This window comes from Notolabrus celidotus, chromosome 21, assembly GCF_009762535.1.
Source record: "Notolabrus celidotus isolate fNotCel1 chromosome 21, fNotCel1.pri, whole genome shotgun sequence".
Lineage (NCBI taxonomy): Eukaryota > Metazoa > Chordata > Actinopteri > Labriformes > Labridae > Notolabrus > Notolabrus celidotus.
The window spans coordinates 24,455,565-24,483,005 of NC_048292.1; the positions used below are offsets into that span (position 1 = coordinate 24,455,565).

Below are 27,441 nucleotides of genomic sequence, written 5' to 3' on the forward strand. Positions count from 1 at the left end.
CAGTAATTATCTTTTTTCTAGCAGGGATTTCTCCTTTAAACCTTTGGGTACGTAACAAAGCTTTCAATCTCTGTAAAGAGGTATTATTCTCTCATCGTTTCAAAGCTAGCCAAATGAACCTGGGTCCTGAACACAACACTTGGGGGGCGCTTGAAGTCTTCTCATTGGCTGACGTTTATGTCATTCTCATGTATATTCAACATCCAATTGGCTAGATGACTCCATTAGGCCGTTTCCTCTTCTGTGATTGGCTGAGGCAGACGTCAATCAAATGACGTGTCCGGAGCGTCTGATGAGATCAACGGTCCCAGGAAGCACCGCTGCTTCTTCGGTTTATTATAGCGATAAAGACGAGGTGAAGCGCGGATTCTCGAGGTCAGGTGAACTACATGAAGACAGTTCAATATTTTGAAAGTATTTCCTCTTAGCTTGCGGTCAAAGTCAGAGGACTCTCGGTGTGATTTGACATTGATATTAACGATGTTTTCTGTGCAGCCTGATAAGTTACCCTAAAGGGTGGACAGTGACTGGAGCCTCAGCCTTGGATTGCCTAAATATTAGGCAGAGGAACTCAAAAGGACACATTTCATTATTTCTTCTTAGTGGTGGGGCTGGCGGTGAGCCAATAATTGACTCTGGAGCAGGAAACGGAGGTGAGTGATTCAGATTTCATCCCCTCTTTTGATGCTGTCAGATTTCATATTAGGATGTCATGGAAACTGCCAGATAGATATGCAAAGGCACCACAGCGGTCTGATAGCTAGCTAACACAACAGTGTAGAGACTGCTACGATGTTAGTGTGTGTGGAGCTCATATATTCATCACTCATTAGAACCTTAATGGACATTGTTGTCTGGTATTAGCAGGGGTGTGTTCAGGGGTGGCCAGGGGTGACATACGCCCCCCATGGAATCTGATTGGCCACTTTTGGTGCCACCTTAAAATCCTGAACTCTGATTGGCTATCAGCTTAGTCAGAGGCGGGACATAAATTAAACTCAGCTGCTTATTCCTTCCTTTGCATTTTAATCAAGCGGCAACCTCCGGTTTAAAAATATGAGTCCAATGCACAAGTTCTAAAAACTGTAGTTCATCAAGGATCCGCTTGAGGCTGGCTCCAGAAGTACTGGAAACCACATACACACCAATTCAAAAACACGATCTTTACAGCAGAAATAAAAATGTTTACAGTCTGGAACAAAAGATGAGTATAGTCTGGATAGCTCATTTCTCGGTCGGCACACACTGTAGGGGGGTGAATTTTTTCTGATGTTGCAATTTGGAAGATATTAAGATTAAGTGTCTTCCAATAAGAGGCACAGCTGACTTGATTGACAGGCGTGAACACTGTAGCTGTTGGTGAGGAGGCTCAAAGCCCGCCTCTTTACGTCACAATCGCTCGACAGCAGCACTACGGCTGCCGCGTCGATTGGTCTCAAAACAGAATGGGTGACATCACGGATACTACTTCCATATTTTATACAGTCTATGATTTAAATGCAGCACATATTCTTCTGTTGGTACTTTAAATAGTATATAAAGTATATTTTTGACACTTGGTGGAGTCCTTTTTAATTGCTACTTTGGGCAACAATCTTCTTTTTGAGTGTTTAGGGAAATAAGCTTCAAGAACTTCAACACAAGTGTAATACGCCAACATCAGTAGGTATAGTAGATGTGGTAAGTGTAGACAGCAAGGGTTCATCAATTGTATTCATTTGTATTTTTGTGCACACATACTTAATGCAACTCCTGTAAACAGTAAGTTAGCCCTGAACCTTTCAACAAATCTGGAGGGTTAGGCAGCAGTGTTGGACCTATAGTCAGTCCCTCCAGGATTTCCCGCTTTTTTTGTGTGATTGTTGCGGCCCAAAAAGCCTGATTTTGCGACAGCTTTTTGAAAAAATTGCAGTGGAAAGTGCAATTTTTTTTTTTAAGTTTTCTTCCCCAATAACATCTCAGGGGCAAGTAAATATGCTAAATGACTGGCAGTAGTTGTTAGTGTTGTTGGTAGCCTTACTAAAAAATGCTTGAGATCTCAACTATTTGAACAAATTGTACTTTATTTGCGCACAGGTAACATCACAGAGAGCCTCCATCTTAATCTGCCAGACTTTGTGAAATACTGCACTGGCATATAGTTAATCAATTAAAAACAATATTATTTAACTTAAACTGAGTAGTAAACAACAACCTGCTGTCCCCGCTTTGCACCCATCCTCCGTACTTGTTTTGCTGTTGAAAAGAGCCGATCAAGTGAGGACTTACTTTTATGTTCCACCACGTTATTGCAAGCCGTGCAAAACACTTTACCCCAGCTTTCATGTAAAACATCCAGAAACTGACTTGCACGAACTTCGGCGGAAATATTAGTTGGTAAATGTCCTTTTTTTTGCATTGGACATGTCTTCATCTTGTCAACTGCTAACTAGGAAGTGAAATTGATGACGTAACCGATGACGTACAGGGGCTGAGGTTTAGGTGATTGGTCAAATTTGTGGTAAAGTTGTAGTGATTGTATAAAATTGCAAGGCCGCACAGAAATCGTGCTGATTGGTTGAATTTGCGTTGATAGTTGCGATATTGCTACTTCCTGGAGGGTCTGTATAGTGGCACACACTGGGATGCACAGAAGCTTAAAACTGGGATTAGCTGAGAAAGGTTAGTCCAGCATTATTATGGGAATATGACTCTCTCACTGCTCCATGCAGGTACACACCTCTATCTCTGCAGGTGAATCCAGGAAGTGTAATCCAGCACATGGGACTTAAAGCGGGAAATGATGTTAATCATTAAACAAATATGTTTCTTTCTACTTGTGCCCACTAGCAATTTATAATACAGTGACACAACACCTCTTTGAATGCAGTCTGAATAGATCTAAAATTCAAGTCTTTTCTGGCATTGATTTTACATTTCTAAAAGTATTCAGAGGTACTTTTTACCCCCTGAAAAAAAACACACTGCATAAGTATGACTAAGGCTATAAAGCATATACGGTAAGTTAATCAGATGAGACTGTTTTCTGATTGAAACATACCACTAAGTGTTATATTTCACTGTTTCAGTGAGTTTTAGAATGAGAAGAAGTCGTTAAGCTTGAAGTAAAATGAGAAGTTGCCAAAAAGTATGTTTTTTTGTGTGTGTGTGAGAGCAAGTGGCCATTCCTCTCTCAGGCGTCATGACTGAGTCCTTTCTTTCAGGATGGAAAAAGCTTCCTGTTCAGTCACTTACAGTACTTAAAGGATGGAGTGTCTCTCTCTCTCTCTCCTCTCTCTCTCTCTCTCTCTCTCTCTCTCCTCTCTCTCTCTCTCTCTCTCTCTCTCTCTCCTCTGTCTCTCTCTCTCTCTCTGTCTGTCTGTCTGTCCCTCTCTCTCTCTCTCTCTCAATAACTTCACACCAAACTAAGACACCCAGCCTCTGGGGGAAAAGTTGAACACACATAAACTACACACATAAAAAGTTTCATTGTCCATGCCCGGTACGATAATGTTTCTCATCGTGCCAACATGACTGTTGCTCTCATGCTTATTGTTGTTGTTGCCTATGCATTATCTACCTGTGCAGATGAACTCAAGATTATTCACAGACATGGTTGTCGGCAGTAAACATGAGGAAATATGTTATCTATATCTGTGGTTTAAAATGTCTCCGAGGGTTGTCAGTTATGCAAGTGTATCAAATCGAGCGTCATATATTTAAGAAATGACTATGCATTATTTAGTAATTTGAGCGGACTGATCCTTTAACAGTTTTTCGGTATGCTTTGAGCTGGCCAGATTTAGGCTAAGTCCCTTTTTTTAGGTAGCATGCTTTGGTCTCCAAATAGTGAGCTTCCTTTTATAATGCCTTCCTTATAAGTGCCTGAGTGCTGTTTGTTTAGCTGTTGGGTGGCTCCAGTTCATTTGAAGCCAAACTGACTCCCTTCAGACCCAGCTAAAGGCTCGGCTGTGAGCTAACAGGGTTACTGTTGCATCATTTTCCACCTTTGTGGGGAACAAGCTCAAATCCGACCCGGGGCACCCAGCTCAAGTGTGCACATAGAGTCCATAACTGAGTTTCAGCTCCTCAGTAGACCTGGATAACAGAATTGAATGGTTTGAAGATAATTTAAACCCTTTATGTTATTGAAATAGTGCAAAGAGGACACATCACATGTCAAAACTGAGAAATGTGACTGTTTTATGAAAGATATGATGCCAGTAACATGTTTTAAAAGAGTTGTGACAGGAGCATGTTTATCATAAAGTTGAGTCACTTCTTCTTTCAACAACACCCTGTAAACGTTTAGGATCTAAGGTGACCAGTTTCTGGAGTTTGGAAAGTAGATTATTGTCCCAGTCTTGCCTGATATAGGATTTCATCTTACCAGTTCAGGGTCTCCTTTGTAATGTTGTTTGTTTCATGATGCTCTAAATGTTTACAATAGGTGACAAGTCAGGAGGCCAGTTTACCACCTGGACTCTTCTACTACAGAGCCATGCTCTTGCAGTATGTGCAGAATGTTGTTTGGCTTGTCATTGGTGAAATATGCGAGGTCTTCCTTGAGATAGTCATTGTCTGGATGTCAACATATGTTACTCCAAAAACTTTCCACCGATAGCAAGCTGGGTGGTCCCTTTCCTCTTTATCTTCAGTGTCCATGATTTCCAAAAAGAATGTAAGTCCACGGGACAGTTTTCCTTCACCTCAGTTCATCTAAAACTTTGGCTCAGAGACAGCAGCACTGGTTTCTGCCTTGTCCCTTTTGTACAGAGATTCCTCCTGGTTCTCTGAATCTTTTGAGGATGTTATAAAAATGCTGAATACTTTGTAATTTTTCTGGGGAGTTATATTCAGACATTGTTCATTTATTTTCTCATAGAGTGGTGAACCTCTTCACATCTTCAATTCTATGAGACTCAGCCTCTCTGGAGTGCCCTTGTTATATCCAACCATGTTACTAACCTGTCGCATATTAACCTGATTAGATGGGAGACAATCCTCCAGGTGTTTAGACCAAATTCTGTTTTTACCAACATTTTGCATAGTGTCTCATCTTTTTGGGGGATTGGGGTTGTATTTTTAATTTGAGTGTAAGTTTTCATCAAACAACAGCCTGATGATTTTTCACCTAACTTAAATGCTGTCAGATCTGCACCTAACATTAAGATCTACTAACTAGATGAAGCATTTCAAAGAAGCAAAACCATGTTTTAGATGACACATACATAAAAGGGACACCTCTAGTTCCTTATATTCACCTTCAGACTCTGCAGTTTCTCTCATATTTAAAATAATTTCAGCTCATTGTTTTGGTTTTTGCTGCTGTTGTGGAAGTTTTTCCCGTTACTGGTGAATAATGAAATAGAGACTTTTGCCGGCCAACTAGGTTTTATTTTCTTTGCAAAGAAAAGGTCAATCAACATACGATCGGTCAGAATGAAGAAAGACCCCAAGCATGATGAGATCTTTACATTCATACCTGGGGAAACGCCCTCTAAGGTATGCATCACACCCTTTGACTGCTGCAGGTGTCTGCACCGGACAGGGTTGTGTATTTGGGCTGGAGGTTTAGGGGGTCTACACATCACAATTTAAAACACAAGAGGACCTGGTATCTTGGTGAGGAAGCAGGAGATGGGGCACCTTGATAAGTCGAACACAAAGGAACCAAAATTACCATTACACAGCTCACTTTTTAACATTTTGGTTCACTTTCCTCACCTGTGCATTTAAATAATTTGCTCCAAAAATCTACCGTAGGCAGCCAAGTGACAGATAGATGAATGAGCGGGAGTCAGTGATGACCACATAGAGAGCTGAACAGAGAATGAATCTGGTTCCTCTTCTGGTCAGAAATACAACTCCAGACGGTGGCGTTAGCAAATGTAAAACATTGGAATCACAGAGTGATCGTGTGAAGGGAAGTGTGTCATTAGGCATGTTTGACGTCAGTCCAAATAGAAGCATTTTTAATTCATTGTTCCTTCAATGATCAACAGAGACAGCTGCTGTCTTCTCTTCTCCAGCTACTTTGTATTACACATCAGGACATGAAATAAGTAGAGATGTTCTAATACACTTCTGTCCAAAGCCCATTTCAATGTCCACAGTTTCCATCAGGCACTGGTGTGAAAAAGTTTATATTTTTGGACAAATCTGCTTATATTTTGCTGACATTGACTAACATTACTCTCTCCACTAGCTCTGCCCTCTTGTTGTTTATCATCATTGGATAAAAGGACCTGATGCTAGTCATTTTCTGGGATGATAACAAGGTGTTCCAGTTTTTAAGACTGTATTCAAAGCTGACACCAGTTATCTTAAGGCATCAGATGAACTCTAGGTATTTGCCACCCACCAAACACCACCTGCCACAGCCACCTTTAAGTAGAGCTGGGCGAATAACATTTTTCATATGATAGTCGATATCGATAATTATCACGATAAATATCAAATCATCATTCCATTTAAATGTAAAGTCAGATTTTTGCTCCTGAGTTAAAGATGAAGACGGTTTGTTACCTTGTGTCTGGAATTTAGTTCTCTGATAAGCTTCTTGATCCATCATTTTTCAATCTGTCTAACATTAGGTGGCAACTAGCGTCTAAAGGCTGATTTATACCTCTGCATCGCCCCTATGCAGCAGGGGCTGACGCGGACATGAGCACCACATACTTGTGCGTCAATGTGCCCATGTCGCGCAGCAATTCTCCTCCGAAACGCTTGAGGGCAGTGCGGTCTATCTGATAGCCGGTCGCCTGCTTCCGGTCCCGCTACGATCTCTGTTTACTTTTCCACAGAGATTCAGAGCGTGTTCTGTTAATCTACAGCTGATACATGTTGCTGTTTATCATACAGACATTGTTAGAGCCATAGAGTCATTCGAGTGTATGTGCCTTTAATTGTCATGCTGCAGGTAATTGGTGCTGCTAAATGGGAGCCATTGAGCATGTGCGCTGCAATGTGTGCTTTCATCTGAGCAGGAGAAGGATATTTTCTAACCATAGGTTTTTGTTTTTTTTATATATATATAGTTTTGTCGCTTATTTGGAAATAGAAGTTAATAGCGATTAGAGAAGTCAATTTTGTGAAGTTTGTTCAATTTTATACTGCATCAATTTAATTTTTGAGTAAACCTGTTTTACAAGGCACAAGTCAGAAACATCACGTCCTGCAGAAGTGACAAAGAAGGTTTTTGCTAAAAGTTGCCACTACAGACATGATTACATGAAGAATAGAGAGGAGGAGATGAAATACAAGGCTGAAGTCCGGGATCCCCGAAGTGCTGTAAATGCGAGAAACACAATGCCACCGAGTGGACCAATCACAGGGCTTGCGGTCCGTGTCGATTCTACTTGTAGTTACATTTTGGAGGAGGTGCACGTCAGCTACCTGCGTAGGCCTCTGCGTAGGTACAGGAGCTACGCGGACCTCTGCTGAGGCTACGCAGTCAATTCCAATCAGAAGTATAAATCAGCTATAAGGCACATTCGCGCCCCCTCCCTTTCCAGTGGGCAGGAGTAGTTAGGTTTAAATATATTGAATTTGACCGAACATTTGGGATATTTATTTTGAGAAAAAATGTAATCACGATAATTATCGTTCTCGAATTATCGCCCAGCCCTACCTTTAAGGTGCGTTTTCCTCCTGTTATTAAGTATTTTTCCCAAAAGCAGAAGTTGAGAGTAGTTAGGGCTTAATGTTGACGCTTTATATTTTCCCTGTGAGGTCCACTGACTCGTGTTCATCATCCTGAAGCATTTCAACAAATGATTTCAGTCGCTGGTAGAGATGTGACTTGCCACCTTTGCAGATGTGGCCAACAACTGTCTCACTGTGCAGCACACTCACATAATGGAGCCCACTGAGTGACCTAAATATGCAGTTTTCTTTACAAAAAAAAAAATCCATTTCATGCATAAGTTATGTGTCTTTGTCAAGCATTTTAGTTCCCTCTGTGGGTGGATGCATACAGGGTCCCCACCATTCGTATCCTCTCTAAAATGTGACATCACATGGGGCCTTATGAAAGGCTTAGAAAGGCTACAAGATAGAGCACATTAATCTGCTTGTGCTGTGTTCCTCTTCTCGATGAGCATCAGTGGCGTTTCCCTTTCAGCTGATCTCTAAAGCATCGCCTCGCTCAGGTAAATCTGTACAGACCTCTGTAACTCAACACCGCTGTTTGCCAGCCTCTCAGCTTCCCGCCCCACAGAAGCAGTCTGCTGCAGATTTCACTGATTCCTCCTCTGAAGTCAGGAAGCGTCATGTTGTTGTGGGATTGTTGTGGTGGGCCGTGGACGGGAAAGGGGGCCGTTGAGTAGACGAAACATGGGTCCAATCTGGCGGCTGCAGGGCTGTTTTATCTCTGTGTGAGCTAATCAAGCCCATTCATAACTTTGTGATGGAGATCTGCTGAAATGACTGGATGATGTATACATACACCCTCTTCCTCTTCACATTACTACATGCTAAATTTGAAATGTAAATATTCTACTGATCTCAGAGGAAGAGTGTTTTATCCTTTCTTTGTATTTGTGTTTAATCTTCTCTTTGTGGTTTGAAGTCCTCCCACATGAGGGCAACATCAAATCCATCATGTCACTTTGTGCCCTTGTAGAGAAAATGCTTCACAAATAGCTTGATAAATGATTTGAGTGCTGTTATTCTGCGATGTCTTGCTCTTACAAACAATGATGGGCTCCCTTAGGCAACAAGCACATACTGAAGATTCTCTGTCAGTCCTTTATCTCAGGGTCTTTGATCAGGAAGCATTTTCTGTCAGTTTGCTACAGTAAAAATGTAAGAGGAATGTTGAGATGCTGAGATAAACCTGTGGAGATGTCACTGATTAGCTTCTGGTATGATACCCTGCAGACCTTGAGCTACCCGGCACGTGAATCCCTGACTCTGTTCCAGGTTCACAAGGATTTCTCCAGCTGAGATTTGACTTCAGCAAGTCTGTGATCAAAGGATCCCTTTAAGTGCAACACCTTTAAAATGTAGAATTGGATAACACTTAGTTCTCTTCTATATTGACATCAAACTACAAAGTAGACAGTCTTTCCTGTTGGAAGTCTGACTTATTTATCCTGAAAGATGCTTCTTGATATAACCCGACAGAAGAGTCAGTGTATTTAAACAGTGTATTAAAGGTGACATATCATGCAAAATGGACTTTTTAATGGTTCTCTACCTGAAATATGTTTCCCTGGCATGTCTACAAACCCCCCGAGAATGAAAAAAATACATTCTGCCCCTGTTTTGATTTCTACACCTTTCTGTAAATATGTTTTTGTTACTCAGAGCTTGTTCAGCCCATAGACTGTATAAAATACAACTCAATTCCTCCTCTGTTTTTCATTACCTGCACACATGTGTGCTAACAAGGAGCTCAGGAGGGAGGCATGCTAGTTGTAGGCTGTCTTAATAAACACAAAGGTCGGTTTTACTCCCCACGTCTGCAGATTTGAAGATCTAGTGGATGATTTTTATTTATCATGGATAAGTGCTAGTGCTAGTTAGCATAGCCACATAGCTACATGTTTGTAGCTGTGTACCAAGACACACGTCGACATACTGACAAATAAAACAACAAGAAATACTAAATCTGTGACCAATGGTTCAGAAAGGTCCTGCTGCAGGCGCCTCTCCGTCAGGATCAGATTCTGGATCAGATTCAGAGGGTTGAAGTAACGTGATCTGTGAGCAGCCGTGTATATTCAGCTAACATGTAAACATTAGATCAACGTGCTGGAGAGCCGAGGCACATCCACTTCCTGAGGGGGCGTGGTCAGAGAGAAAACAGACTGTTCTTAGGAGGGCTGAAGAAGAGGGCTTTTCAGGCATGCCAACATCTGATTTCAAAGTGTTTTTTTGAGCATAAACTTTAAAGACATGTTTTGGGGACCTCTTAGACCAATATATATTGATGAAAAAAGCGTGATATGTCACCCTTAAACAGCCTTTTATTTGATGTCATGTAGTTTTGAAAGGCAGGCTCTATATTTGCATTATGGGAAGTGTAGGATTCAACTTTTATTCAGAACATGTTGCTCAGTGACCTCCTGGGAACCAGAAAGTAACAGCAAATAGCAACTGAGACGAGGCTTGTACACAATAATGTGACCAAATGATGAAGTAATAAAACATATTCATACGTAACCTTGCAAAGAACATTATATAGACTAAAACACTTGCAAACTCTTATTTATGAATCTATTTCAGGTCTGATGCCTTTATACCTCCTTGACTTCACCACACAGAAGAGTACAAGAACTTACAGTCTTTGATCCCAGGATCTTTTCTTATGGTCAGGACTGAGATCAGCATAAAGGCAATTAAGTTTGTTGCTCCTTTCACTTGGAATGGATTACAAACAAGGGACAACTTCTGGTCCAAAAATATGAGGCCAATGCGGAAGTGCGAAAAACTGCAGTTCATCGAGGATCCGCTTGAGGCTGGCTGCAGAAGAACTGGAAACCACATACTTATTTGGGCAAAAACTCTTTTTTAATCTTAATATCTTCATGACGTTATCTTAAAAATATTCACCCCCCCGTACAGTGTGTGCCGATAGAGAAATTAGCTACGTAGACTCAAGACATTTTTTGAACCAGGCTGTAAACATGTTTATTAATGCTGCAAAGATCGTCTTCTTTGAATGGGTGTGTATGTGGTTTCCGGTGTTTCTGCAGCCAGCCTCAAGTGGATGCTTGATGAACTGCAGTTTAAAACACTTCCGCATGGGCTTCATATTTTGAGACCGGAGGTTGCCGCTTGGCCAGGACACTTTTGAAAAAGATATTTTTAAACTCATTCATTTTAGTTAGTTTAGTTTTATTTTAATCACTAAAAGAAAATATATATATTATATACACAATTGTATTGAAGCATTATTAACCTTACGTCAGAGTTACATTCTATGATGTTGATGTCAGTCCTTACAGCTTTGCATTGAGGGATATTTATGGTCCAAGTCTTGCATATTGTAATATAACAGACACACTTTATTATATTTAATTGAACACTTATTCACTGCATGAGACTTAGCGCTCTGTATTGCATGTAAGTGTTGAATGTTGGAGACATAAACTCACCTGGGATAAAGAATCTATCTACCTCAGTCACTTTGGTAACATGTTCCTCTCCTCTGAACATTTGGACGTATGATGCACAGAAAGACGGAGCCCTCTGTAGCTGGCGGTTACATCATTTTTAGACACATTGATTAAACTTGAGCTGCACAGTGAGATCGTTGATTCCTGTTGACAGTGGAAAGCAGACACACAGATGGTGCTGAGGTAAACTTCCTGACAGACTCACAGCTCTCTGTGTTTGTGGATTGGAATCCAGGGATGCCTCTCATACTCACTGCTTTTCTTATCCTTGAATCAGTGACTCCACTGGTCTGTTGGGGAGTCTGCACAGAGTCTGAGTAAACCCCTCATGCATGTAAAGCATTTGTTTTTTACTCCAGCTGAACTGAAGCCATTATTACCAAAAGTGACAATTATACAACAAAGGACCGGTCAGACCAGGAAGTAGCAGTGCAGATTCCTGCAGATTAAGCAGCGCTGCATGCTTTGAGATGGATGGAGTTGTCTGGCCAGTTGTGGAGCAACTTTAACTTTAACCTGCCAGCAGGTGGGAAATGTGTCTGAATGGGTATTTCTAAAACAGTGTGACAGCGTAGGAAAAGACACATAGATAGAAAATATTCTATATTTCAAAGCAAGATACAGCTAATGTTTGATATCACCTTACTTACTTTATTTATTTATTTATAATTTAGTTCAAATTATTGTCACTTTTTATTTATTTATTTATTTTAGGTATAGTTTCTTATTTTATTTTGATGGTTTAATATTTTAGTGTTTTATTATAATAGAAATGTATTTTATTTTGGTGAGTTTAATTTTCTGTGTCGAGGTTTCACATTTTATTTTACCTCCAGTGTTTCTTCATTAAGATATCATGCGAGCATTTCCTCAGTTCGTTCAGAAGCTTCTTTTTTATTTTTAATTTATTTATTTATTATTATTGTTGCATAATATTGTGTTCTTAATCTTAGGATTGTGGGGTTGGGATTAGGATGGAGGTCTTTTTATTTTCATTTTTAAATATATCATTCTTTTGGTAAGTGTATTCTATTTTAAGTTGTTTTTATGTACAGCACTTTGTGTTACAATGTCATTGTATAAAAAGTGCTTTATAAATAAAGTCTGATTGATTGATTGATTGATTGATTGATTGATTGATTGATTGATTGATTGATTTATTGATTTATTGATTGATTGATTGATTGATTGATAATATATTCTGGTTTTAGTCCCAGTAGTAGGGACATAGGCTACTGGTCTTATCAGAACCAGTCAGGCTGCTGCAACAAAACCTCAGATTGTGCTGAATTGAGACAGAGTGCTTCCTTGATGGATAATACAAGTATTGATTGAAAGAGGAGGAAACAATCCCTTTTTCAGATATTAGACTGTCCCATCTTAACTATCTGGTTTACAAATGATGTCATGAAGCACTGAAAGTTTTATTTGGAGGAAGCTGATGATAAAATCCACTCAAGACACTTAAACTGTCCGGAGCAGTGACAGGACCATTGAGTAAAAGCTGATGTGTTTCGTTTTGTTTCTTTTACAGGATAGTGTGGCCATGACGGGAGGGACTGCAGCTGCCCTACCCATGAGCAACCACACCCGAGAGAGGGTGACCGTGGCCAAGCTGACACTGGAGAACTTCTACAGCACTCTGCTCACTCAACATGAGGAGCGAGAGATGAGGTACAAAAACAATGCTTTACTGTTTCTACACTCTACAGTACCACACAGATATCATCCAACACCGATCAGTTATATTTCAGGCCATAATGTATGTGTAAGAAAAGCTTAAAAAAAAAACTTTTAATTTCATGCTCTATTTCTTTTATTGCTATCTCTTACTGTTGATAATAATAATAATAATAACTCAACTCAACTCATTTTTATTTATAGATTATTTTTCATACATTCAAGCATGCAGCCCAAAGTGCTTCACAAAAGAACAGAGACAGAAAACAACAGCAACAGGTTCAGGTTCCTTTATTTGTACCCGTAGGTAAACTTGTTTTGCAGCCAGTGAGATGTTAAATCATTACAGAATTACAAGACAGGACAAACTGATGTGCTAAACATACTAAAATATCCTAAAACTAATGTAACAATAAAAATGAAAAAATCCATAAACATGATAAAATGTTAAAAGTGCTAAAGGTTCCATTTGAAAGGCATACCAGAAAACTATCAACCAATAAAAACTATAAAATCACATGAATAAATAAGAAATCTGGACTTAAGTCTTAAAATTGAAGTTTCAGTCTGTATGAGAAAAACCGGCGTCTAGAGTGAAGAAGCTGAAACTTGTGCAAAGGGTGTGAGGCATTATTTAAAATAGAGGTCCCTATCCACTGTACCTGTTTAGGGATGCTGCATATGCGTGTGGCTCACCAGTCAACTTGCTTGACCATTTAACAATTTGGTTCATTAAATTCCTTTCCTTTAGAGAGATTTGGCCAAACCATGACACTAAAGAAAAGGACAGAATAAATTCAATAAACGCACGGTAAAACATCGTCATAATAGTTTGAACAATGTGAAAAAAATGCAAGTTTCCTCAAACAATGCAAACGCTGGTGAGCCTTTTTACACACTGTTGCAGAGTTTGCACAGATACAATCATACAAGGCTGAAAACAAGATAGAGGAATGTGATATGAAATACTTTAAAAATAAAAATGTGATACAATCTATTGAAATAACATCAATCAATTCAATAAAATCTAACAAATACCAGAAAAATAAAATAAGATAAAATAATTAAAAAGAAGAAGATAGAATAAGATAGAAAAAAATTAAATAAAGAAACAATTATGCTAAAACAATAGTCATAAAAGTAATAATGCAGTCCAGGGCTTAAAAGGAAATGACTACAAGTTAAAAGATAAGATAAGATAAGATAAGATAAGATAAGATATTACTTTATTGATCCCCCGGGGGGGAAATGCAGTTGTTACAGCAACCCAGACATAAGTACAATCAAGAAAGAAGTTTCAATAATTACAAAATAAGTACAAAATAAAAATAAAACAAAAATAAAACAAAATAACATTAAATAAAAATAAAAAATAAATAAATAAAATAAAATAAAAATAAAAATAAGTAAAATAAAATAGATAAATAAAGCTAGAGTACAATTTAGATATATACAATGTTACAAATGGAATTTAAATTAAATAGCAGTAACAGGCAGTATTAAAAAAAAAAAACTACTTTTCAGTAGTGACAGGTTGACATGGTGTGATTATGGTTGGTAATGACAAATTAAGCAATAAATCGAAAGAATATTTGTATGTAATATGACCATGGGTTGTACTTAGAATAGTAATGGTAATGTAATTTAACAAAATATAATATAGCAAGATAATTATATAATACAGTATATTTTACATTATAATGCCAGCAGCAGTCAAGAGAGAGAGCAGGGATGTTATGGATCTGTTCATTGGGGGGGGGTGGTCAGTGGTCAGCATGGTGCAGTCTGCATGGAAGCCATAGCTTCCATAGAGTTCCATATCTTTGGTGCATAAAAACAGAACAACAACAACAGTAATAATAATAATCTTTATTGATACAGCCCTTTTCAAAACAGGGTTACAAAGGGATTTACAATTAAGAAAAAAACTAAAAGACAATAAAAGTTAAATTTGAGGAAGACAAATAAAAGTAAAGGTTACTAAAGGTCATCCTCATAGTGAAGCCATGCAGACTTTGCATGTAAACGTAGTTGTTTTAAAGCATCAAGTGTCGCTACATCCACTGCTGGACAAGCAAACAATGCAGAGGTGTTTCATACCAGGTGTGAGCTCAACAATGGACACTCTATAATCCACCACTTGTGCTCTCATGTTACCACATTACACTTGATTTCTCGTTGAGGTAACGAGGTTTGCTGCCTCTCAAGAAAACACTCCCTTCATTTACCCATATAATATTTCTCATTGAAGTATTGGAAATATCTGGCAGTGCTCTTGGTGCATTTTTGCAGCCATTATATACATTTGTGAATCTTCTGAAGCACCACATTGTATGTACTTGTTCATTGGCAGGCAGAAGAAGCTGGAGAAGGCCATGGAAGACGAGGGTCTGCCTGATGAGGAGGTACTTCATCTTTATTAAGTTTACTCATAATGTTGCAGAAAGTAAAGCTTCCACTTCCTCAGTCGTCTCACGTTTTCATCCGTCTGTGTTTTTTACAGAAAGTGATGCGGCGTTCTCAGCACGCCCGAAAGGAGACCGAGTTTCTGCGACTGAAGAGGACGCGGCTTGGCCTCGATGACTTTGAGTCTCTCAAAGTTATTGGACGAGGTGCTTTTGGAGAGGTAAATGGAAAGGCTAAAACTTGTAAATTAAACAGAACATTCGATTACTTGAAGCTTCTCAGGGGTTGTAAATATAAATGTAAGCTGTCAGGGAAGTGTGTGGGTCAGTTCTCCTACACTGTGTTTGTTCTCCTTTACCACAGAGTGACCACAGGCTTCATTTCTAACCCTATGCAGTGCTTTATACTTCTTACTTTATTCACTGTGTATTTAAACAGAGCTTCACTACAGAGCTGGCTCAGAATGGTCTTGTGGTCAGAGTTGTGTTAGCTAAAGAAACAGCGTGCCTCGTTGCATGTAAACATCAGTATTTAAAAAGTAGAATGTAATTGCTCTACAACAGCCAGTATCAAACAACAACAATCAGGTCAGCAGCACCTGTAATGACTTAATCATGTTGAGTCAACTGCTGCTTATCCAGACCTTTGTTTCTTTCCATTTAAGGGTCAGGGACAGAGAGGTGTCAGCTAAGGGAAGCACGCATTGTGACTAAGTCCCAATCACCAGGGCCGCATCACAATGTGTGTCTGCGTCATTGATTCACAAAGCTATCAGTTCTGACCGTACACTAACAAACAACTGTCAAACAGAGAGGTGGGCAGCAGCGTTAACTGAAGGGTCTGTCTCTTGAGTGTCAGGGTAGTGATGACATCAGGCATTAAAACAGCAAAAGTGATGTCATTAAAAACAAAACATTAACACTTAAGGCCTATACATTGCTCTTTATGTAACAGAAAGGAACTGACATTAGTTTAACATTTGGATGGATGGAAGAGGACCAAACAGTCCCTTTATTATTTGGGGGGACTTTCTGTGATTTTTGTGATTGAAAATGTCTGGTTTTGTGGCAGTTCTTCCAAAAGTTGCAATACAAGTTGTGATGTTTTCATTTTATATTTTATTTTAACACTTTATTTAAACATCAGCTATGAGTGAGAACAGCACTGAATGTCATTAGAAACAAAGCCTCTGGTTGGCTGGAAGATAGCACATAGCCTCTGATTGGTCAATTAATTCAACACAAGGTACAGAGAAGAGGCTAAGTGATCGAGATACAGTTTCAACATGGATAGATAATCAAAGAAAGGCCTGGAGTTTTATGTTTATTACTATAGAAGTAATGTTGACAGTCTACATAAAGGCCAGGTTATGAAGCTCATGACAGTGAAACAATCTAACCTGAGCTTTGTTTTGACGGAGCAGCTTCACAGCAAAGATAGAGTCTCCACCATGCAGTTTGCCTGAGATATTATTATTATTTTACAACATTGCAGACCAGATGGGATAATTTTTTTGAATATTAAAGATGGGATGTGGATTTATAATAATAATAATAACTTCATTTATTTTGCACCTTTAAAAACAAATGTTTACAAAGTGCTTTGACAAACAAAGCATGGTTCAAATAACAAAGTAAACCTTTTGACAGGCAGGGAGAAGAATACAACGCAAGAGGTTAAAAAGAATACACGTAAATTAAACAGAATGAAGTGGTGAGACAATAGGCCAGTAGATCATTGTTTAAGAGGTTTTTCAAAAATAGATAAATAAAAATGGATAAGTAAATAAAAGCATTAAAATGGCTATAAAGAGGTTTCAGAATAAGAGGATGACATCACATCGAAAAAATTAGAAAAAGTGAAAAGGATAAATTAGGAACATTAAAATAATAAATGAAAAAAAAATGATTTGGTGATGTAAATGTAAACACCCATGCAGGAAATACGTTGACTTGTTGTTTTTGCAGAAAAGTCCTGGAGATCTGCAAAAGCTGCATGGTCATGAAAAAAGGAGTGGGAATGGATGGATTCAAATGAAATCTCTGCAACAATTGGAGGGACTGACTAAAAAGGCTCTCAGGGACACTGAGATCAGATTAACATTAAACTTATAAAGGAAGAAAGTGAAATAGACTCTGATGCACTGACTGAAAAACTGCTTCTATTTTAAATTTACACCTGTCTTCCCTGCAGAGAGACATTTATTTACCATGACTGGAGGAATTAAGAACTTGTACCATCACTCTGGGTCCACACAGACTTCAGAGATGTGAATCTACAACGAACAAATGAACTGATCTGTGATTTCCTCTTCATCAGGTTCGTTTGGTACAAAAGAAAGACACAGGACATATCTACGCTATGAAGATCTTAAGAAAGGCCGATATGCTGGAGAAAGAACAGGTGATGTATTTACTGGCAGCGTGTAAGCCTCTGAAGTTGTGTTTGTGTAGTTGTATAACAAAAGCTGTTTACCTTCTCTCTGCAGGTTGCTCATATCCGGGCAGAGCGGGATATTCTGGTGGAGGCGGACGGAGCCTGGGTAGTGAAGATGTTCTACAGCTTTCAGGACAAGAGGAACCTCTACCTCATCATGGAGTTCCTGCCCGGAGGTTTGATAGGATCACTTCACAATCAAAGAATTTCTTTTGTGCCTAGCATTTTAGAGTAATTTAGATCATTTGTTGCAAGTATATTTTCTATATTCTGTGTTACTAATTATTAAAGGAAGTGTTAGTTATCATTTCTGAGACTGGGGATCTTGTTGCAGGTGACATGATGACTCTGCTGATGAAGAAAGACACTCTGTCAGAAGAGGCCACTCAGTTTTACATCGCAGAGACGGTCCTGGCCATCGACTCCATCCACCAGCTGGGCTTCATCCACAGAGACATCAAACCAGACAACCTGCTGCTGGACTCCAGGGTGAGACTCCCAGACACACACAGGAATGTCAGACTGTCAGTAAAGCAAACAGAGAGACGTGCATTTGTTCTGTGATTCATCAAATGTGTGTTTGCTCACAGGGCCACGTCAAACTGTCTGATTTTGGCTTGTGTACGGGATTGAAGAAGGCTCATCGCACAGAATTTTATAGGAACCTGACGCACAACCCGCCTAGTGATTTCTGTGAGTTCAAAGTCCAACATCCAAACCATGTACATTTAAATGTGCTTCACAATCACAATAATACATTCAAGAAAGAAAAACACAGACAAGAGCTGAAACTATAGAAGTCCTCACTTGCTTTTCTCCTCTTTACTTGCAGCGTTTCAAAATATGAACTCTAAGAGGAAAGCAGAAACCTGGAAGAAGAACCGAAGACAGCTGGTGAGACTTGTGCAATTTAAAGAATTAAAGAAGCTCAAAAGAAGGAGATAAGGAGACAAACACAGGCTGTGGAAAATATTGTACTAGCCAGTGTCAATGATTGAATGAAATGCAGAGCCCTCACTGTCAATCCTTCTGTGTGACTTTCAGGCTTACTCTACGGTTGGAACTCCAGACTACATCGCTCCTGAGGTCTTCATGCAGACGGGATACAACAAGTTATGTGACTGGTGGTCTCTGGGAGTCATCATGTATGAAATGCTCATCGGTAAGACAGAAAAAGACACATTCATGAAGGAGATATGGAGAGGTAAACATTCTAAAACCAAAACATCTTAGATGCTACAAACTGAACGAATTGTGTCTCCACTGAAAGAGGAAGTCTGGTGTTTTTTTTACTTTGCTGTTACTTTGACATGCTTTGGTGCACAAATAAAAAACATAAAAACTAGGTTCAAACTCTTCAAGTATTGATCTCACACAGTAAACAATGACACAGCAGTATCAGATGCAACATGATCCTCCAATGCACCAGATCAAAGAACACCACTTAAAGTGCTTTTTTTTATCCTCTAACAGCCCCAGAGTTTTATATTAATGGATTTACATTGTTGCACAAATAATTCATACAGACATCAACCTTTGAGGACTTTTTTTTGTCTACAGTCAAGTGGCTTTAAATAAAAATCCATGTAATGACTGTTTGAAAAAAGGGTCTGACTGTAAAAATTATCAATCTTCCTAATTGTTAACAGATTGTTTGAATAACAGTCTGAGCCTGTCAGGGACAAAAACAAGCACCTCCTTGTTAGAGGACCTACTTCGATAAGGCAAATTTAAACACAGACATGCCATTCCAGAATGACATCTGTTAGGATCAAGCAGCAACCTCCGGTCTCAAAATATGAAGCCCATGCAGAAGTTGAGGCTGGCTGCAGAAACACAGGAAACCACATACACACCAACTCAAAGAAGACGATCTTTGCAGCATTAATAAACATGTTTACAGTCTGGTTCAAAAAACTGCTTGATCTAAGTAGCTAATTTCTCTATCGGCACACACTCCTTTCTAACACAACAGTTCAGAAGATATTAAGATTACAAGTTTTGCCCAAATAAGGACATGACTGACTTGACTGACAGGCGGGAACACATAGCTGTTGACTAGGAGGCTCAAACCCCGCCTCTTTACCTCACACTAAGGCTGTTTCCGAAATCGCCTACTATACTAGCAGTACGTACTGATTCAGTATGTAGTAAGTAGTATGTGAACAAGAGCAAAATCTGCAGTATGCCAAAACTCCCCGGATGTCTACTGATACGGGAAAATATCTCAGTATGCATCGGACCAGTCTGCCTTGCGTACTGTTTCCCATAATGCACAGCGCTCGTTCTGCTTTTTCTTTTTCCTCATTTTTTGACGGGAGGAAATCTGTTTTTGGGTGCTGTGAAAGTTATCAAATTACATATGAACCACTTCCTAACTTTTTAAATCAGAAATGGATGCTAAATAAGCATTTTATTTATCGGCTTCGCCGTTGTTTACTTCCGCTTTCCGAAACCGGAAATCCAGCGAAGTCTGGCTCAGCATGCTGCATGACAGATCGAACAGAACAGTCATACTACATACTAAATTCAAACACAGTATGTAGTAGGCAATACCTACTGCCTACTACATTAGTAAGTAGTATGTAGCAGGCCGTTTCGGAAACAGCCTATGTTTGAGTTCAGCATTTCCAATATGGCTGCCGCCGTCGATTGGCTTCAAAACAGCGCTCAGGAACAGATGGGTGATGTCCTGGAGGTTCCAAAGTCTCTGGTTTGGATTGAGGCTGAGGCCATTTACTGGAACTGTTCCCAAACTTAATTTATCTGTAAGTCATATATACACATGTAGACATAGACATAGACATGTAAAGAAAGGAGCGAAGTTCAAAAACCTTGAATCCAGTTTGGGATGGTTAAAGAAAGGTGCTTTTATCTTTATTAAATTGCAGTAGATCATTTTCCTTGTATTTTACATTTTCTTTCTCATCACTAAAAACCTATATTTTATTACAATTTCTGCATAAAGATGTCAGAATGTACCATAAATCCTATTTTGAAATTACACGTAAGAAATGAATGATTTGATGTCCAATCAACAGACACTCATTTTAAAACAAGGCCAGACTCTGACAAATCTTGTTTTTTATTTACTATCTGCATCATAAAGTTGATTTACCTACAAAATAAGCCCCCTTATGTGAAGGTAAATCCTCACAAAAATGGTTTGTTAAAATTCGAGTTCATACTGAGGAAGTAAGCCTGAGTGAAGCCTCTGTGTAAATTGTTTTTTACAGTGAAGCTGAGACCCGGCAGAAACAGATGAATGAGTGATACCCCAAGGGGAGAGTGTAATGAACCCAGATATGATGGAGTTAATTTTGCAGACATATCAGGAGGAGTGAATTTCACTTCCCTTGTGATCTGAACACACGGTCACATCACGGTCACATGCATAAATGAGGAGGGAAGTTGTTTTCATGAACAGCAGGCTGCTCCTGAATGTTCAAAAAGTTGGCGATCATTCCCAGAGTCATATATAATTGTTGTATCATGAGATCTGTAATTGTGCTCTACCACCAGTTACTTTATTAAAGTGTGTTTACTTTCTTCAGGTTATCCACCATTCTGCTCTGAGACGCCGCAGGAGACGTACAGGAAGGTGATGAACTGGAAGGAAACCCTCGTCTTCCCACCTGAAGTCCCGATCTCAGAGAGGGCCAAAGACTTGATATTAAGGTCTGCTGATATGCTCATTTCTCTTTTACACACTCCTGTTGATCTGTAAAATAAGATTTGTTCTAAACAGTGTGTGTATCAAGGTTTGTTGTACAGTTATGTCATCACTCTGCTGTTTGTGTGCTTCAGGTATTGCACTGATGCTGAGAACAGGGTCGGAGCTGTGAGTGTGGAGGAGATCAAGAGTCACCAGTTCTTTGAGTCCGTGGACTGGGAGCACATCAGGTATTTCAACACTCCCTCTCACAGCTGTGGTAGCAATGGGCCAGTTTGTGTCCAATGATGCAGATGGGAGGAAGGGTTCCCTGTCACGACAGAACCTAGTCAGGAAGTAAGAAATACAAAACACACAATGAAGCCCCATGAAAAGAAACAAACGGATAAACAAAACGTCACACTCTGTTTCTTTGAATTTAACATGCATTTGCACTCTTTCACCTTCACCATGTGCATAAATCCCTTCTGCTAGTATCCTCTCTACGCTCTCTAAGATGACACACCCCCAGTATAAGCCATAAAAGCTTTCACTCATCATTATTCTGTAAGTGAGTACAAATAGGTCAAAGCTATAACATCTCCACACGCTGTCAAATGAATGTCAAAGCTACAGCAGCATACTAAACACCAACCAGAGATAATAAGCTTACGTCTGTTAGCCTGTCTGCAAACTGTGCTCAGAGAAATCATGGATCATCTGCAGAGGTTTGAATGTGCATGCAGTGAGTTGCAGTAGAGCCTGTACCAGGAGCTGCATTTCCTTCTCTGACAGGTAGAGCCTCTGTTAAGACCAAGCGGCAACCTCCGCTTTTAAAATATGAAGCCAATACGGAAATGTTAAAAACTGCAGCTCATGGAAAAAAGACGATCTTTACAGTAGAAATAAACATGTTTACAGCCTGGTACAAAAAAAACCCAGTTTGATCTGAGTAGCTAATTTCTCTATCGGCACACACTGTACTGGGGGCGAATATTTTTATAACCTGTTATATTTTTAAAAGATTGAACATCTGAGTTTTGCCCAAATAAGGGCATGGCTGACTTGATTGACAGGCAGGCACCCTGTAGCTGTTAGTGAAAAGTCTAAAGGCCCGCCTCTTTACCTCAAACTAGCTTGACAGATGTTTGGTGGAGTTCAGCATTTCCAACATGGCACCCGCTGTCGGCTTCAAAAAGCACTTCAGAAACAGATGGGTGACGGGGCACTGGTGGCCTAAGAGTCCAAGTGCCCCACATACAGAAGCTCCAGTCTTCGTCGCTGAGGTCGCTGGTTCGATTCCCGGACGCAACCATTTGCTGCATGTCTTCTCCCACTCTACTCCCCACACCACATTTCCTGTCTATGTACAGCTGTCCTATCCATGAAAGGCAAAAAATGCCCCAAAAATATAACTTTAGAAGCAGATGGGTGACGGCACGGATACTACGTCTATTTATTATACAGTATATGGTTTAGAAGATGTAACACCTCTTCTCTCTGTTTTTATCTATTTATTTATTTAACAACAATTTCTCTGGGTTCAATGTAAAGAAAACAATAATAATAATACCTTTTATTTGTATAGCACTTTTCAATACAAGTAACAAAGTGTTTCACAAAAATAATAAAAACACAATAAAAGTGCAAACAGACAGTAAAAGCAGAGTGAAACATTAAAGATTAAAATAAATTCACAAAATAAAAGCTTTACGATAACAGTGTGTGTTGAGTAGTGAAATAAAATGAGGGACTGACTCTGCAAGTCTGATTTCCTCTGGCAGGCCGTTTCACAGTCGGGGGGCTTTGACAGCAAAGGCCCTGTCCCCTTTAGTTTTTAGTCTAGACCGTGGAACAGAGCACTGCCAGAGGATCTCAGACTGCGTCCTGGTTTATGGGGGGATAAGAGCTCAGAGATGTATCGAGGGGCGAGTCCATGTTGTGCTTTAAACGTGATTAAAAGTATCTTAAAATCGATCCTAAAAACAACAGGGAGCCAGTGTAGGGATGCTAAAATTGGGGTGATGTAGGAAAATCTTTTAGTTCTAGTTAAAAGCCGGGCTGCAAAACGCTCAGTGACAAAAAAAAGACACTGCTGCCATTTTTCAAACTTTCCTGTCCTCCTGAACCATCCATTACTTTCTCTCCACAGGGAGCGTCCAGCTGCCATCTCTATTGAAATCAAGAGCATCGACGACACCTCAAACTTTGACGACTTCCCTGAGTCAGACATCTTGCAGCCAGGTTTGTCTTAACGGATCTTCTTCAAATCATCAAGGATTCTCAACACCCTTTCATTGGATTTATCATATTCATAGAGTGATCCATAGCGCCCCCACGTGGCATGTATTAACACCTCCCTGCATTCTGTGTTTCTTTACAGCCAGTGCAACAGAGCCGGACTTCAAATCGAAGGACTGGGTCTTCCTAAACTACACGTACAAACGCTTCGAGGGTCTGACTCAGCGAGGAACCATCCCCATATACATGAAGGCGGGGAAGGCCTGACACGCTGAAACCTGGAGACAATGTCGGGGAGGGAAAAAACAAACAGACGTTTACGGACACAGGGTCGGGCCATGGAGCCCTGCTGGTGCTGAAGGCTGCGCTGTGGGCCTCTCAGTATAAATTTAACCCTCATCACAAGTTATTTAGGTCCGCTCAGCCGCCGCAAGAACGCCAAGAGCTCGAAATTAAGGAGCGTTACCGCATTACCTCGGTTGTTTATATCGTGTACACTTGCCGTCTTTAGCCATAGCTCTCAGGCCAGTTCTACGACACTAAATCAGCATATCTGCATGTTAAGCGGCATATTGCTTCTGGAGAGGATTTTCTTTAACTGCCTAAAAGCTACAGTGAGAGTGAGGAGGGGAACGAATCACTGCTTCGACATCTTCACGGCTGTGGTTTCTACACTGGAGGCTAAATTAGCTCTGATGCAAACATAATTTCCAACACTGAGATAAGCTCTGAACACTGTAGTCAAACTCTGAAGGATTAGTGAGTAGGAACATGCACCACGCCCTTCTTAACGTTATATACTGTTCATGGATTTAAAAGTGAGGTTCCAGCATGGTTTACAAGGTTCTGTCTCACGCTCTGAATTGTTTTAACCCTAACTCCCACTGACACAGATATCAGCTTCATCTCTTTAGCTAACAGAAGCATCTTGTTTTGGTTCTGTTCAACTGGACCAGGTTGTGGTGTTGTAAGTTCTCGCTAGTAAAATGCTTGATAACAGATACCCCAATGGAAGCCTCGTATGTTAGCCTCAAAATGATCTAAGACCATAGTAGCACTGTTTAGTGTGTGAAGCCTAGGTTTATAAACCAGGCTTGAAGACGTACATTCAGCTATGCTACCTCCAGGGATGATAATGTCGGTATACAACTTTGGTTCAGTGTGAAATTTTTCAAAAATAGTTGGTCGGATTGCCATAACATCACACACACACATGCTCCTCTCAGGGTGAATTAGTCCCCACACTTTGCCTGTAGCACCTTCAACAGGTCAACATTTAGTTGGACCAACACTTAAGTTTGCGTCCACATACCCTCTGAAAGAAAAACATGCCTATTAGTGTAAGTTGCACTTTGCGTTTAAGGCTAATTAACAAGTATTAGATGCTAGTTAGAGATTATGTATTACACCCAAGTGGCAACCTCCGACCGCCGAGTGTCCGCTTGAGGCTGGCTCTGGAAGAACCGGAAACCACATACACACCAATTCAAAAAAGACAATCTTTACAGCAGAAATAAACATGTTTACAGCCTGGTACAAAAGACGAGTGTAGTCTGGATAGCTCATTTCTCGATCGGCACACACTGTACTGGGGGTGAATTTTTTCATGACGCAGCAATTTAGAAGATATTAAGATTACGAGTCTTCCAATGAGAGGCACAGCTGACTTGATTGACAGGTGGGAACACTGTAGCTGTTGGCTAGGAGGCTCAAAGCCCGCCTCTTTACGTCACAATCGCTCAACAGCAGTTAGGTTGAGTTCAACATTTCCAATATGGCTCCCGCTGACGATCGGCCTCAAAACAGCACTTCAGAAACAGATGGGTGACGTCACAGACACGTCTATTCTTTATACAATCTATGATTACACCTGGAAAACATAATCATGTTTGCATCATGTATTAATAAGTTTGAGACACTGCTTTGTCCAAGTCTAGCTCTGAGTCTTAAGTTTGCAGAGCTGCCAGCAAGGCTTTGCCTCTGTTTGAGTCTCATCAGACTCTTTATGAACAGTTAGAGAATAGATACTGTTCTTTGTCCAGCAGAGCGGAAAACAACTGGTGCTACACTCTGCAACCAAGGGCTGAAAGGCAAACAAATATCTGTAAGATTTCAGCGTGTCAAAGGATTCCTCTAGTGCCCAATGCCAGCCTATGCCAGAGTCCCTTTCTCGTAACTAGTTTATCTTGAAGAAATGATCCCTTTAATAGACAGAATTTACATAATTTCTCGGTCAGACCACACATTTACATAACAAAGATCAGAACAAGCGTATGCTTTACAACCATAGCTCTACTTTACTAGTTGTGCATCCAACCACGAAGCAGCTGTTAGCCTTGCTCTGCCGTTAAGCTGCAGACAAATGTGACAAATAGGCGAGCTCATTCAAAACACAAAGATATTGAAGAGACGTTAGTTGCTTTCTTCAAGACATCATTTTCCTCTGCCTGGACATTTAAAGTGATGGAATGTTTTTAGGCTTAATACTAGTTTATTCATCTTTGTTTTGGGGCCTGGAGCAAGCAGTTTGAACTCAGCGATCATACTTCTTTTCAGCAACATTTAACATTAAACGGTTTAAAAACACACAAGCAGATCTTGAAGCCATGCTGGGACTCTCCTTTCACCCCGATGCTGATGAAACAGTGCGACTTTGTGTCAGCTCTGTGTGGCAACTCTTCCTGCGACTCCGCCTCAGCGCGGTTACCCACTCACAAAAAAAACAACTTGTTGCCAGGAAACGTGTGAATGCAGTTTACCCTGCGCTTGACATCCGTTACTGTTGAGTGCCGCCCATTCACACACGCCAAACAAGCCCTGTGTGTGTGTTACTTCCCCCTTTAGAGCCTGTTGTTTTGTTCAGATCAGTGCCACAGTAATTAAAGTTTCTCCTGATTTTAATTCTTACAAAGCCCCAGGGTCGATCATTTTCTTCTTAGATGGACGTGCAAAGTGCCTTTGAATAGATGATAGATATTTAATCAGATGTTTTAGCAATCAGGAGGTTCGAAGGTTTCTAAAACTGTTAGAAATGATAACAGAGCGGTTGGAAAAAGGAGTAGCAATAAAAGAAATATTAAGAATTAAGAAAAGAACGAGTCAAAAGAGAAAAAAAAGTCTCTTAAAGTAATATTAAAAGTTCTGATGTGTCAAATTTAGAGTTCCAACAGGGAGCTATAAAGGTAAGAAAGAGATAAAGTATGACAGGGTTTTCATGTGTTACACAAAATACAGCAACAAGGCAAATAGAAGGAACAACCATTGACTTTATATAAAGATGGACGACCTGTTTCTACCTCCTTCCATTGTACAACAGTGAAGCCAGAGTACCCTGAAGACAGATGCTGACATAGTGTGCAGTAGGGATGAATTTCAAGTATTTTCCATGATCGATCTTTGGAAATGTTAACAATCAATCATCGATTAGTCATTAAAAAAAGTAAAAGTTTTCCATGTCAAAAATAATGCCAAATGCGTTTTTTCACCTGGATCAAAAGTTCTTCACGACACAATGTATATAACTGACAGTATTAAATATCTATGGATCATATTGAGGTGTTCAGAACATTAAACATGCTGAATATCAACATGTGGAGCAGGCCCATAATCTCTGTGGACATACAGTCCTAAAAGTGAAGGCTCAGACTTCAACAAGGGAACTGAACAGAAACATATTTCAGACTCACAGTGTCCAGTTTTCTGTCTACTCGTTCTTATTGAGAAAAATAAACATGTGAACGTTGTCAGGAGTCAGCTGGGGGCAAAACCCGGTCATAATCATAGACTGTAAATAAAAATGGACAGCGTTGCTCCGCCTCTTCCCGTTGTACAGTTCTGAAGCCAAAAAATCCCTCTCCTGGCCGCTGCCATTGTGCAGCCAGAGCCTGTGAAGCCTTTGTAATAAGCTCCGCCCTACAGCGT

At 39.9% G+C, this 27,441-nt stretch overlaps 1 protein-coding gene across 4 annotated transcripts; it reads left to right on the forward strand.

Annotated features, from left to right (window-relative positions):
• The first annotated feature begins 254 nt into the window (after window positions 1-254).
• LOC117805193 (serine/threonine-protein kinase 38-like) lies at window positions 255-26,431 on the forward strand. 4 transcript variants are annotated; one of them, XM_034673850.1, is made up of 15 exons: window positions 255-375; window positions 496-653; window positions 12,640-12,779; window positions 15,139-15,190; window positions 15,289-15,411; window positions 17,511-17,594; window positions 17,680-17,803; window positions 17,962-18,116; window positions 18,218-18,320; window positions 18,460-18,521; window positions 18,672-18,789; window positions 21,182-21,305; window positions 21,435-21,530; window positions 23,432-23,523; window positions 23,663-26,431. In XM_034673850.1, exons 3-15 carry the CDS (start codon window positions 12,652-12,654, stop codon window positions 23,785-23,787), a joined length of 1,386 nt encoding a protein of 461 aa, XP_034529741.1. In that variant the 5' UTR covers window positions 255-375; window positions 496-653; window positions 12,640-12,651; the 3' UTR covers window positions 23,788-26,431. The 4 variants fall into 4 exon arrangements, with proteins under 4 accessions (XP_034529741.1, XP_034529743.1, XP_034529742.1 ...); XM_034673852.1 differs by having other exon boundaries at window positions 278-375; window positions 604-653; XM_034673851.1 differs by having other exon boundaries at window positions 300-380.
• The last annotated feature ends 1,010 nt before the right edge of the window (window positions 26,432-27,441 follow it).